The sequence below is a fragment of the Calidris pugnax genome, unplaced genomic scaffold, assembly GCF_001431845.1.
Source record: "Calidris pugnax isolate Ruff unplaced genomic scaffold, ASM143184v1 scaffold44, whole genome shotgun sequence".
Lineage (NCBI taxonomy): Eukaryota > Metazoa > Chordata > Aves > Charadriiformes > Scolopacidae > Calidris > Calidris pugnax.
This window is the reverse complement of record NW_015094506.1, coordinates 36,745,436-36,759,704: the sequence shown is the minus strand read 5'-3', so window position 1 is coordinate 36,759,704 and position 14,269 is coordinate 36,745,436. Positions and strand designations below refer to the sequence as shown.

Below are 14,269 nucleotides of genomic sequence, written 5' to 3'. Positions count from 1 at the left end.
TACCTGCTGATTTTATATGGTCTTGAGATGAAATTTATTTGGATCAGTCTTTGACTAAGTAGTGATTATAGTTTGTCTAATTTCTTGTAGGTATCAAATTCTTTATTTGGGTCATCTGTGTATTAAAAGTTTCTATAACTATCTGCAATGCATTTTAAAAAATAGAATTCTGCTGGAACTTTAGAGACACTTTAACTGCTGTAGATATTTAAATTAAAACAAATATTCTACAGCAAATATGGGATAATAACAAATGTACCATTTTTTAAGTCCTTAGATACTGCGATGCTCATAAAATGTCTTGTTATAGTAGTTTGTACCTCAAGCTTTTTCTTCTTTTGATATTTATGCAAGATCTGTTGTTGTCTTTAAAAGACTAATTTTATACTTTATAATTTTTTAATGCTTCTTTCACTTCTCTTAAATGTAGGATTTGATAGATATTTTCGGAGCCGAACGCTTGCTAACAATCGAAGAAATGTATGGTTTGCAGAATTTTGGGAGGAGAACTTTGGATGCAAGTTAGGATCACATGGAAAAAGAAATAGCAATATCAAGAAATGCACAGGTAACTGTGAAAATAAAACATCTATAAGTTGTTTATTGGAGTACAGGAATGGGACTGCTTTCTTTTCATCACTTCTGGCTCCCTTCAATTCTCCAATACAAATTATTTTGTTGTAAAACTGTGATATTTTTTCTCAAACCTGAAGAAAAAAATCATGGACAATGTTTGAGAAAGTTAGTAGTTAATTTGCACAAATCCAATGATGGTACAGATTTTGTTGAAGGCCTGTAGCTGTGGTTCAATTTCATTCATGTTTTCAGTGACCTCTTCTCTCACCCCATCTATAGTTGTCAATATGAGTTTTTTAGGGAACAGGCACATCACAGTATTTCTCATATTGTTATCCCTGAAGTATATACAGAGAAGATTAAATTTCTGTTTAAACTGTCGAGGTCTTGATGATAGGTCAAGTCATGAACTCCTTATTTAGTTTACAAACTGTGTTTGAGGATGAAATAAAAATCAAATCAATATGTCCTTATTACTTGTCCTCACATGAAAAGAAATACTAGGATTCTGTATTGTACCATGAAGCTGAAAGTCTCTATGAAGTTTGAGCAAAAACCCTATGTAACTGGCACTGGTGTTCTCAAACGTGCCTCCTCAGGCAGCATACCCAGGGACAATTGTCATGAAAGCTAATGTAGCAGTCACATCAAGTATCTCCGAGTTTTGTGTCACCTGCGAGTTGTTGGCTTTTTGCTTTTCCTTGTAGGGCTTACCACAAGATTGCTACCTTTAGTCTTCAGTGACTACAGAAGACTGTTTGTTATTTTTTTATATAGATAGGTTTTCCTAATATCAGTAATCCCTGATTCATTTGTTTAATTACCTCCAGCAGTACTGGTAGTGACCACCACCTCTGTGACTAGTGGTGGCAAGAATATTCAATTTTCTGCACTGCATACTTCATCCATGTGCCTTGATTTCCCTGGCAGAGTTTTGTTTCACCAGATATTTTCCACATGGAACGTAAAGATTTTCGTTCTCTCACCGGTCCAAGATTTCTGGCTGCCTGGTGACACTGTCCTCAGCCTTTGTTATGGGGGGAGTGTGCTCCCAAACTTTCCGCAAACAAAAGCTGCACACCAGCACCACGCTTCTGGGTTTGTCAGGCAGACACACTGTGCAGTCTCCAACCACGTGCACCGTTAGTCCTGTGCTTCCTCAACCATCAGATTTATTGTATGTGTGCTGTGCCATCGATTCAAAGACTTACTGCACTGGGATTCGCAGTGCACAGATATATCTCACACAGAAATATGAAAGCCATGCATGTGCTCTCTCATTTCAACAACAGCACCTTGTTTTCTGCCTTTTAGCACGTAGTCCACAAAGAAAAGGATGATGCTCAGTTTCTCACTGAGCTAAATGATAGCTCATTACTCTAATCCTTTACTCCTTGGCCTTGATTCATACAGCAGTAAGTCATGGCTGGCTAGTTACCCATGTCTGGGAAGGGATTATTTTGTTTTTACTATTTTAAGTGGAAAATAGATGCTTTTCTGAAGTTCTTCAGGTGGAATGAGTGGTGTATGTGCTGTAGTTTGGGAAGCTCTAAATGTTACCACAGATGGTTGTATGACTTGTTTCGGCCTCATCGCATCTGTCAAATGGAATTACCAAGTAAAAAATAATATATAAAATGCATAGGCTGTGTCTTGATAGATTCAAAGTAATTTGCGATTTGAAATGGATATCCGTATGTTTTTATGAAACAAAATTATGGTGTGCTCTCTGTGCCTGAAAACAAAAAAGATAACATATTCTGTACCCAGAAAGTTAACATAGTATCAAAGGATGGGACTAAGAGGTAGGCAGTCTCATATGAAGGTTGCACATTCATTTTCACCTGCAGGGGAAAAAATCTTATGGATCTATGAATACTTCTGCAAGTAGGAGTACCTATGAGTGATAGGACCCTTGACTAAAACCACATAAAGGTGGCTTACTACAGTAGAAAAGACCCTCAGACAGTAGCATGCCTGAAACAAGCTGGTGATTCATCATGATCCCTTTGCTTCTCTAAATCAAAGGGTTGGATAACAGAAATAGCCGAAACCTGTTCTTTTTAAGTAAATTGAATGAAGAGATGAGTGTGAAAGTTCAAAATAAACCTCCTGTGATTTAAGGAGAAACGGTAGGTAGAGAATGGGCAAGTGCCACCCCCCAGCCCCCAGTCTAGAACTAGAGAATCACAAATGGCATCTTGAGCCACACTAGTTCATTTGTCAATGAGACAAAGAGAGGCAGCAATGAAATCCTGGATGGTTCTTCATACCACAGCCATCAAAGCAGATGAGTCAGTCTACTATGATGTTCTACACCTGCTAAAGATTAAAGAGGAGAATATCCCATCCATTAATTTATCTTTCCCTTCAAAGGCCAAAGATGTTACTTCATGGCCAAGTCTGCTCAAAAGTAATGGCTGTAAATGGAAGAATGAACCTTCTACTTTCAATAAAAATATAAAAGCTGTTATATTTAATTGTTTATAACTTAATATTGAAGACTGATCCTCGCTCTATCCCAGTTGCCAGTTTTCTCTGGAGCTTGTGTAGTTTCCCAGTCCTAAATTTCAGCCCAATTCTTAAAAAGAAAGCATTCCCATCTCTAGCTCAGGACTTGAAGGCTTAACTTAAAACCAGCATTTATCCTAATTCTCCCATATTTTATCTGGGAACTGCAGATAATAAGATCTTCTATATCTTTTGCCCACCAGCCCAATTTGTGTGTCATGTCAATAACCACTGATACACTGAAAGAAATCTGAAACCTCAAGGTACAGCCATAATCTGAAAATCTCCCTCTCCAAAGGTATTAAAAGGCAAATTGATAGGTATAAATTTTTCTCAGGCTTGAGTTGTGTTTTATTAGCTGTTCCTGTTTATCTTAGCTAGGAGGTACTTGAATCTTTTCCTCATATTATATTTGTAATTCCCAATAACAACAAAACTGATATCCCTGTTCTCTGGTTAGTCAAGTTATTGGTTCATAACTTTGAATTGTTGCTACCTGCAGTCAGGTTTCTAACAATCTAATCCAATTTCAAACATTTTTTTTTCCTATGAAGATACTAAAAAATGCTTCATAGTGTAAAATATTTCTCTCTTTTCTTTTCCGTGTAAAATCAAGTCTTTTTAGCACTGAAAGTCCTGAAAGGGATTTCCTCTCTTTCAAAGTTAAGAATTACAAAAAAGCACAAACCTTCTTCCCTCCTTATATGTATCTCCTGTTCTTATAAAGTACTGATTATTATAGTCTTGTGTGGTAATGGCTTAAACAGTTTATTTAAAGAAAAACACTGTTTTAAAACTGTTTAAAAATACTGTTTATTTGTGGTTGCTGTTGCTTGTTATTCCTAAAAAAATTTGTGCTTTGCCAATAGATACATAAAATAATAACTTTCTTTTGAGTTTGCCTGATCGTTTGCTTTCTGATTTTTTGCCAATTTACAGAAAGCAATGATTCACCTAAACTTTGGAAAAGAAATTGCTTTGCCACTATTGATTTGCAATTAGCTCTATGTGTTTCTGAATGTGCATGTACATTGATCAAATCATCAAGACTAGAATAGTTCATTGAAAAATATTAGAGTGTTGGGGTTTTTTTTCCAACATTTTTGGAATGAAAAAAAAAGTAAATACCAAACTGGGCTGGTAACTTAGAAAACATGAAACAATTATTCAATGACTACCCTTAAACTTTTTCAGTTGGGAAGGGGAAAGGCATTTGCAGGGAACTTGTTTGTCTTAGTACAACAAAACAGAAAAGAATAAAGCACTACAAGGATTGAACTGTGTGTAGAGATTACAAGAAGCCTTACTTGACATATTTATTCAAGGTGCTGGTTTTCTGTATTCGGTAAAAAAGATCTTTAGTGAGACGTGGATCTTTGAGAGATCTTCAACAGCCCTTCTTTAGCACTGGAATCTCTTTGTGGGGATGAGAAACTTTTCACTTATCCCTCTGTCCCAGCAGAAAACTGTAGACAGAGACAGCACTCATCCTTTGCTTACCTGCATCCTTCAAGAGGAAGGGCTTGCACCATGGTTGTGGGAGATGGCAGAGACGGTATGCCTCTTGCTCTACTTTGTATTTGACATCCTGGGGAATTTTCCCATACCCTCAGCTTCCCACTTGACTCAATTTGTGGGCCAAGTTTTTGGTAGCTGAAGATTTAGCAATACTTAGAAACATTGCGGACTGACCAGATATATTGCTGGTGTTGTGTTAACTCCAGATCTTGGTTGTTGAGTTATTAGTTGTTAGTCCCACCTTAAGGTAGGTTTCTAGACCTTTTGTTTCTTACTCATACAAAAGTATGAGTACAAAGATTTGAAGATGAAACAAAGATATCCCAGAGTATTCTTGCATTGAATTGTGGGGCTGACAATATGCACCATCCATCTTTCAGAAGACCAAACCACAGTGATAGAAAAAGAAAACATCATTAATGATGAAGAGTTAAGGAAGAACGGTAAGAAATAAATGAAATGCACTCAGATTTGCTTCCATTAGCCTTGCAGAATGTTAACATTTTATTTCATTCTAACAAAATTTCAGAGGAAGTTTTCTTTGTGTATAAATGTGCACACACAAATGTAGATGTTTGTTTGCATTTGTATGCATAAGCAGATAGAAATCTAACATGAAGTTGCTCACTGTATGGTGTTTTAATGTGTACAATGGTAGCTTCAGATTCAAATCTGACATAAGAAGATATAATTCCATTGAGATTTGTTCTGGATTTTCCCCATGGCACCCCTTCAAGGCATGCATTTATCATAGCATCTGCAGTCTTTGAACAGCAAAATGTGGTCTTTTAATAAAACCTCAACAAAAATGTTAATTAAAAAAGGTCCTTTGTGCACATCCCTACAGAAGTAGTCTCTCCCCTGTTTTGTATGGTTAGCATTTTAACTACTCTGCAAACCTAATCAGTCTGTGACTGCCTATAATGACTGACTGCACTGCTAAAAATAAAGATGGAAGAGTTTCCAAAAGCATACAGAGATCTGTGTAAATTAGTCTAATTTCAATTTGCTCTATCAAACGGAACTATTTGTTTCACTGAAAAAAAAAATCACAGTGCAGTATAGTAGACATCATGCATAGCTAGGAACTTTACAGATACATTAATTGTTTTAACTAACCTCTTCAAAAATACAATAGCACCTAAAAATATTACCTAAATAAGTAGATTTACTCATGTGTGTATGCATCCACATTCTGAAAAATTTATAGAACAAATTGAAAAGTTCAGTAGTAGAATGTGAATCTTGCAGAGGTACAGCGCATTGCCATTTAGTTTGAGTAATGGTTCCATTACAATAAAATCAATCCTAAAGTAGGTGTTTTTTTCTTGATGAGACCTACACAAAGTTAAAAAAAGTCAGAATAGGTGCAGTTGAGACACACACAATTGCACCACAATTCCCAAAAGGCACTAAGGCTCAGGAGGGACTGTTTTCGAGCACACAGAAAGAGCTGCATGTTCTCCCTCATTGTGTGACTTGTGTGTTGTGACCTGTATGTTTATGCATGAGGTAGAAAGGGCAATTCTTATTTTTTCTCTTATTTTTCTGTTTGCCATTTTCTTGATTCCCTTTTGAAAAGCGGCTTATAAACACATTGCAGAAGGATTTTTGACTTTATGTCTATTGCTGTTTTGTGTAAGTACAGTAATTCTCTGCAAAAATCACAGTAGTTAAATTTGCAGCATGATAAGCAGGAGTCAAGTTGACTGTTGAATCTTTGCTACCCATCACATCAATTGGACACAAAAAGCTTTGAGGAATAATTTTCATAGTCTAAGCTGTTTTTTACTCTGCTTTGGACATTATCTTAGAACTACAAAAATTGTGTGTCACAGGTAGCTGCACTGCAGTAGGCGCCCATGATATCTCTAATATATCATTAAATCACACTACATCATGTGTCATTAAATAATACATGGAGCCAGAAAATATTTATTTTTGTTTTTAGGGCAATAGATCACGTCCCAGGTGGCACCAAGACCTTTTCCTAATGAGGAAGAGGTCAAAACCTAAATAAAGTTTAATTTCTTTATTATGGTATACCGTAGGTTGTAAATTCACCATTTTTGCAGATGTTGTCTGGTTCCCAGTTTCAGAAGCCTGGGTAGACAATTCCAAAGAAAAAGCTGGTGTCTGAGAATGGTGAGTGACATTCTGCCAAAATTAACAAGATTGAAATACGGGTTTTCTTGTGCTACACATCAGGTCAGAACGTTTAGAAGAAATTTTCTTGTGATGGTGGAGAACTGGCAGGAATGAACCTTGCTGTCTCTCTGCTGTCAGTGTCTGATAGACTGATAAGCAATAGAAGACCATAACTTAAGGTATATTTGATCAAAACATACACATTCAGTTGTCTTACAAAGAGCCAGTTCTGGCTCTCATTCCAGAAACTGCAGAATTTCAGAAGATTCAATTTGAATGGTATTTCATTCCAGCAACTGCTAATGTGCAGTGTACTGAGTATTACTCTGTATGTCTGAGAGATGTCAAATCAGGGGACCTGATGTATGTTACCCATTCACTGGTCTGATTTCTTCATTTCACTTGCTGTCTTCCATTTTGTTCTTTCAGCAGTTGTTACCATTTTTAGATCTCTTTGTAATATATCCAGTGGAATATAATTTCTCACTCCTGTTGTCAAAGATTAAATTCACCTGCAAATGTGTCATTTTAAAAAGCTTCTTATCTAATGTGAAGAAGAAATTTTTGATTGACTCAGTAAAGATCTTTGTTTCTCTATAGTTTTATTTATAAATAGGAATTCAAGTCTTGTATTCTGTCAGGAAACATATCAATTTTAGATTTATAATGTTTTACGAAGTTATGAGTCAGATTCCACTTCAGAATCATTTAAATAGAGTATCTTGCCATTTTAGATTTGATGAACTTGCTGCCAAGTTGGAATACTTTTAATACGCCTATGTAGGTGCACATGTGTGGATGTGTTTGCTAGTAACTTATGAATCCAAAAATTCTTATTCCAGCGGAGAGCCTCTGCAAGAACGGCGTATCCTAATGAACAAATTGCTGTTTTAAGAACAATTTTATGTGAACTTTGGGACTGCACCTTCTGAAATGTACCCTCAGAAAACTTTTAACCAATATTACTCTGTGATGCAACTTAGACGTCACACATGTAAAAATGTCATCTGTACACAGTCCTTGCTTGTGGGAGATGATAGTAAGTTACTCTCTGAATCCCAGTACCAGCCTGTACCACTTTGGACAAATGCTGGTAGAAAAAGAAAGCTGATAGTTGCATGCCATTCTTCCTCAGTTTGCTCTCCTCATATGTCACAAACAGACCCTTGCTGTGAACAGGAAAACAGGTTCTGTATAAGGCCAAGTCCCAGATATCCTTCTTCAGGTAGAAAAGATATTTGTTGTTTGTTTTTTTTTTTCCTTCTAAGCAAGTTCTTGCAATCCTGCCTTGTGACAGGACTGGGAAAACTTTTAATTTTGTATATACATCATCTATGCCATTATTCAAGCACTTCAGGTTGTAGGGCTTAAGCATTTTATAAGTGTGCACATTTGGTGTGCATACCTGCAACCTGACTATATGCTTCATTAGACTACAAGTAGTACAATAAAAAAATAGTTTTTCTTCAAAAAGGACCATTAACTGCATAATTTTCAATGTCCTTGGCTGCAGTCAGACAGATTGATCTGCTCATTGTAACGTAACGGAAAGTGACTCATCCTTCAGATCTGTTGACCAACTCCAACAACTCTAGCACTGTTCTGCAAACTAATCTGGTTGAGGGTTTTGGAGGTGAAACTCTCTTACCCAGCTCAGCAGCAGGCATGTTAATTTGGTTGAAAATGTTCTTCCATATTCACAAGTAGTGGTCCATGATACATTTTTTTTTTTTTTTTTTTTTTTTTTTTTCCTGGTCTGTTGCATGGTGGGGGATACCAGTTGGGCAAAGATAGAGTGGCCTGTGTGAGGTACCTTCTTCCCCAGACAGCCCAGGTGCCCTCACCACCATATCTGCCTTATCAAACAGTGCACCTCTGCAGAGCAAAGCAGTCATCGAGTGTTTGAGGTCCTCACTGCAGTCGTTTCAAGAGGTTTTACTTCAGGTTAGTATGGTCCTTTGAGATGGAGGGCCATAGCTGTCTGTATTCCCAGTACTAATCCCACGGTTTGGTTTCCTCTGAAAGGCACTGGGATTATGCACAGCAAGACTGCTCCACCATATGAAGGTGGGGGAACTCGGGAAATTTGTTTCAAAAACACATTTCTTATCCAAATAACACATAAGTGTAGCTGCACTCAAGGGACTGAGCGGGCAGAGCTGAAGAAAAGTGGACCCCCTCATCTAGTGTTTTCAGAGTCGGTATGACGAGGGAAATTGGCTGCTCAGGATATAGATCCTTCTGAGTAAATATGAAGGAAGTAGAGCACTGTCTGTGCACAGATCCTGCGAACAAGCTGGATTTGACTGCTCTTGGCCTTTATTCGGAGAAGACTGCTAACTACACACTAACTGCATTATTCCATTGATTAGCTGTTCTGAGGGGGGAAATGTCAATTTAATACACAGCTCAATATTTATAAGCTATTTTTAATATTCTTGGAGTATTTGATGATTCAAGATATATATTTAAATTTACCAGAACCTAGTTTCTCAGTAGATAAAAAAAAAAAAAAAGTAGCTTGTTTATCCTATTTTGTAACTGCAGAAAAATGTCATCTCGTACATATACTGGAATGCAGAGTGACTTACATCATAAACCGTTGATGTAGAAGTTCCCACAAAACACTGTTTTTTCTATTAGCTAATATTGATTTACAGGATATCAACAAGTTAAAACAGATATGAGCACAAGGGTAAAACAGAGGAAATTATTTAATATTTCTGTTGTGATCTTTGTACTGATTATGTTTGATATTAAAAAAGTTTAAAGTTATTCTGATGTTAGATACCACCAACACCCCAAGTAAATTTATATTTTCAATAAATATATTAATTTTATGGTATAATTAGTACAGGTAAACTAAGTGGCTTCATCATTTCATGAAGAAGCAATGATAATACTTAGTGTGGGCTGCTTTTAGATCATGAACATTTTCAATACACTGAATAATTATTCACCTGTGAAATACCACTGATTTTTAAGTAATTGCTCACCTTTTGTGGAAGGGAGTTCAAATTGGTCATCTGTAAACAGATGCAGATGCTTTTTAATCTACTGAGTAGAATTTTATTGCAGAAATAGACCCAGCAAAATCAATGGGGCATACATAATGGGCTATAGTATAAATCAGTGTAGGAAAGGAGGTCGGAATTTGTATTTTAATGGATATGCATATCCATTAAATGTACCAATTATAGTTCAATATTTCCAAAATATTTGTATCCAATAGTTGAGATAGGTGTTTTTATATGGAGGGTTCTTATGAGAAAGGTCAGTTAGAAACATAAGTGTCCCCAATTTGTGTTAAAATCAGTGTACAGGGGAGGAGAGGTATATTTGTTACATTGAACTTGCCCTGCTATGTAGTTAAACCTGTGTATTATGATTTTGACCCAAATTCTAGCTCTGGACTACTGCTTGTTCAGGATTTGCAGGATTGCCCTTGGACAGAGCTCATGAGACAGGATTTACTTAATTCTTTAACTTCTGGCAGGCCACCTCCACATGTCTTAATAAGCTGCTTAGACTGGTGTGACTTACCCTGTGAGGATGCCCATCTCTCTTTATGGACTGCAAATAGACCTAGATGACTACTTTGCCCCACTTTTAGATTGCTCAAATCGAGTGAAATGAATGCCATTCCATGGTTGCACGGATCACCACTCTCTCGATAAAGCATTCTTCCTTCACAGTTCATGTAAGATCCTGGTGATTAATATTTCCTTATATTAATTATGAGTATATTACTTAAATGTTCAGAGGTAATTTAGCATCATTACAGGTACTTGCACAGATAGAAACAAAAAGGAGAGTAATACATGGCAGTCCTCTGTACATAGATTAGTGGCAACTATTTCTCAGATCTGAATATATGACTATTTGCCTATTGATAATACCATAGTTTTTCAGGATGCAATATCCTGTTGAATTACACAAAATATTTTAAAGACGCTTGTCGACAAAGGTTTATATTTCACGTTTATTTTTAGACTTTGTTTAAAAATGAAGTATTTAATTATTCTGGCCAAGATCCTTTTATTCTGTGATGAGATAATCCCATGAGACAGACAAATTAAAGTTTTAAAATCTTTGATGAATCTACATAACGCACATGATCTGTCACTGAGACAAAAGCAGCTGGTGTTGTGATCTCACATGCTACATACCCTGTGGAAAACAAGTTACTTTCAATTTATTAAAGTGATACTGTGGGATAAAGTGTGCTTCCATCAGTGGTATCTTCAGCTGCATCAGTAAACAGTGGGTGATTAATGCTGTGGGGTTTTTCCCTGTATCTTCAGCATTTGCTGAAATTTGGCAGCCAAGAATGGTACCTTAGTTGGTTTGCTACTGTCTTAGTTAAAATTCAAGATAGTGAAAGGGAAGGTCTATGCACTATATACATTCCACTTGACCTCAGAAAATAATAAGACCCAAATGTCTTCAAAAGCTCTGCATTCATAGGGCAGGTGTTGTGCTAAGGCCATGGTCTACCATGCTGTTCAGGTTTCCCCTGCTTTCCATCTGTTCCCTACTTTTCTAGGTGCTAAAGTAGAAACTCTTTGGCTCAGAAATTGCACTTTTCAGTTTATTTTTTTTTAAACAGTGTTTCCCTGTTCTATTCTTTTAAGCAACAAAGAAGAAGAAAAACAAGTTGGCATTTGCATGTGTCAAAACCCCATAAACTTGGAGGAGTCCAGTGGAACTTAAGTACCACATAAGCATTCCTTAGCTTAGAAAATAAAGGTCCTTTTTCACTTTCAGTGTTCAGTTCTGACTATTGGTAGACTTTTTGCTGAGCCATACCCTTGAAAGAGCAGTACTTCAGAGACTCTTGGATAGATCAACTGTTACTCTCTCATCTTGAAATGAACAAATCATTTCCAGCACCTAAAGCACTTCAAGGTAAAATTTTAAATTGTCTCTTCCTGTGACTTTTGAAACTACAGCAAACAAGAAACAGATTCATTTTATTCCTTTTAAATTTTGAGAGAGAGCCTGAGACTCTCAAAGTGGAAGTTTTAGAAAAATTCTAAGTGTTGTCTTGGAGAGCGATAGAACAAGCTATGCACTTCACTGAAGCTTCTTGCAAGATATATTAGATATAAAATCTGAAAATATAACAAACAGTCCATGTGTATAGATTGCTGAATAATAGATTTTGGTTTTTAACTTTTTGGACAAAATGTTAGCTTATGCCAAAAAGCTAGAGTAGAGAAAAGCAATTTGGAAAAGTGAATAGTGTGACTATGACACAAAAAAGTTGTCATGTGTTCTGCATCCTGCTTAAAAGTGTGTAACATTCCTCAAAATCTAGATAAAAGCTATTCAGAAAGAACAATGTACAGACCACAATTAATCATTGGCTTTGTAATTAGTCATTCCAAGTAAATAATAAACATAAGATTATAAATGGCTTTCACACAATTTGGAAAGTGAAAATGAGGATAAAATTTCTCTATAAATTGCTCATTATTTACTGATAGATAAAACACACACATTCAGGCATTTAATTCCTGCAACTTATTGCTTTTAATTTTTTAATCAGACTATATTTATATCATTTAAATTTTTTGCAAAATTAGGTTGAAATTAAATAGGAAGGAACTTGCTTATGAAGTTTTGATACTTTTGCACTGGATTTTAAGTGAAATCTGTAGTTGCGGCAGTGTTTTAAAACAGAGACAGGAAAAAACTATTAAATTAATTCACTTACTAGATTGTACAAGTCTTCATGGCAGCTAACAGAACTGGAAGTGAGTATGTGAAGGTCTTTTACATTTGCAATTTCTGTGTGTAGTGGGGTAGTGTGGAATATAAAGATTGGTACCTGACAGCCTGCAGGAAAAAGGGCAAATTAATCTACATATTGTAGTGTAGGTTCTGCACTTTTTCAGCAGATCTTCCTGTGGCCTGAATATCAGCCTTCACGATAACACTTTTCCTGGCACTCACTGTTAAACATTGTTCCTTTACACAGACTCAGATTGACCCATACCTTAGCAAAGGGCAGTATGAAACTTTCAGGTCTGGATAAGATTTTGGTTGAATTTTGGATGAGTATTAAGGTCACTTTCCATTTCATCTGAAATGTTGTCACTAATTCCTCTGTGAAAATGTCTTTCATGTAATTTATGATGACAATAAAAGAACCAGGATTTGGAACATGAGACCAAAGATACTGTAACTTAGTTGCACAAAGATGAAGTACAAAGGATGTATAATGGCCAAATCTTCAGTGCTGTACATGAGTGTTGCTTTATTGACATGAAGAGGTATGAGATTTGAGAGGATATGGCCCCCTCCAAATGAGAGTAATAACTTGATTTTTGTGTGGAAATCACATAGAGGTCAGTAATCAAAGGCTGAGTAGGATAAGAAAAACTTTAAAGGAATGATCAGAAGGGAAGCTACATTGCTTTTCACTTCAGAAGACAAGAGGTTTAGATCTTAAAAGTGAGATGAAAAATAAGCAGGGCTTTATAGACAGTTTGCACAGAACCTTGAAATAGAGACAAGAAGTTTGAACATCCTATGAAAAGGGTAACCAACCAAGAATTTGTCCTCAACAATACTAAATTCTAAAATTCTCTAATATCAATGAAAGGAGAATTGTACGTGGGAGGGAGCTGCAGTGTGTATTACTCTGAAATCTTCCTTGGTCTGCATTTATGTAGTTCTATTTTCCACAGTTTATCCTTTTTGTTTTTCTCATTTTAGCATGAATCACTCTTCTGGGGAAAAAAAAAAAAGAAAAAAAAATTAAAATTTCTTGCAGTCTCCTTTGCTGTGATACTTATCATGTTGTCTTTTGCTTTTAGAGACTTTAAGATCAGGGCTATATGTTTACCTTCAGCTATACATATGACATTGAAAAAAAGAAAGTATGCTTTTAGAATTTGGATGGTGCTTTTATCAACTCCCTTGCCTTTTTATGGTGCTACTTAAAAAAATCTTTAAAAATCAACATTCCATTATTAATTTATTATTGGTTTATTTATTTATTCCGTTTTATTTTAGAAAGGTGTATAAGAGCATATTTTGCTCATGATTACAAATGTGCTAATTTGTAGTTCTATCTGGAATTGGGTCTGGTGCATTCTTCCAGATAAAACCCAACATCCTTTCTCTTATTTGGGTTCTTTGCTTGTTGTTTGTGTCAATCATTTACCGTATCTCTGGCTGATGCTTCATTATGATATTTACTTGCATGAAATGTGACTATCTGAAATTTCAAATGATCATGTTTTCTGCTTCTTCACTTTGTATAACTTTCTGTAGCATTTAATTTCCTTTGTTGCTATTGTGGCTGAGTGGCCAAAAACATTGTCCTCTCACTCTTTCTGATCACATGAGTTCAATTCTGTGACACTTGTTGATAAGGTTAAAATTTAACTTGTTGCCCATCTGTTCTTTAATATATCGTGTTAATTATGCACCTGGTCTGATATCATTTATCATTCCTAGACATTTGGTTCATGGGGTTCAAGTCCTTAGTAACTCTTTTATAAGA

General features: G+C 35.9%; 1 protein-coding gene across 5 annotated transcripts in view; it reads left to right on the top strand.

Moving 5' to 3' along the window:
• GRM8 (glutamate receptor, metabotropic 8) overlaps window positions 1–14,269 on the top strand; it is a 351,962-nt gene that overhangs the window by 154,039 nt on the left and 183,654 nt on the right. For all 5 annotated transcript variants that reach the window (XM_014964101.1, XM_014964097.1, XM_014964098.1 and 2 more), the window contains one exon: window positions 431–568. In XM_014964101.1, the coding sequence (XP_014819587.1) occupies window positions 431–568 (138 nt within the window). The remainder of the gene's footprint in view (window positions 1–430; window positions 569–14,269) is intronic.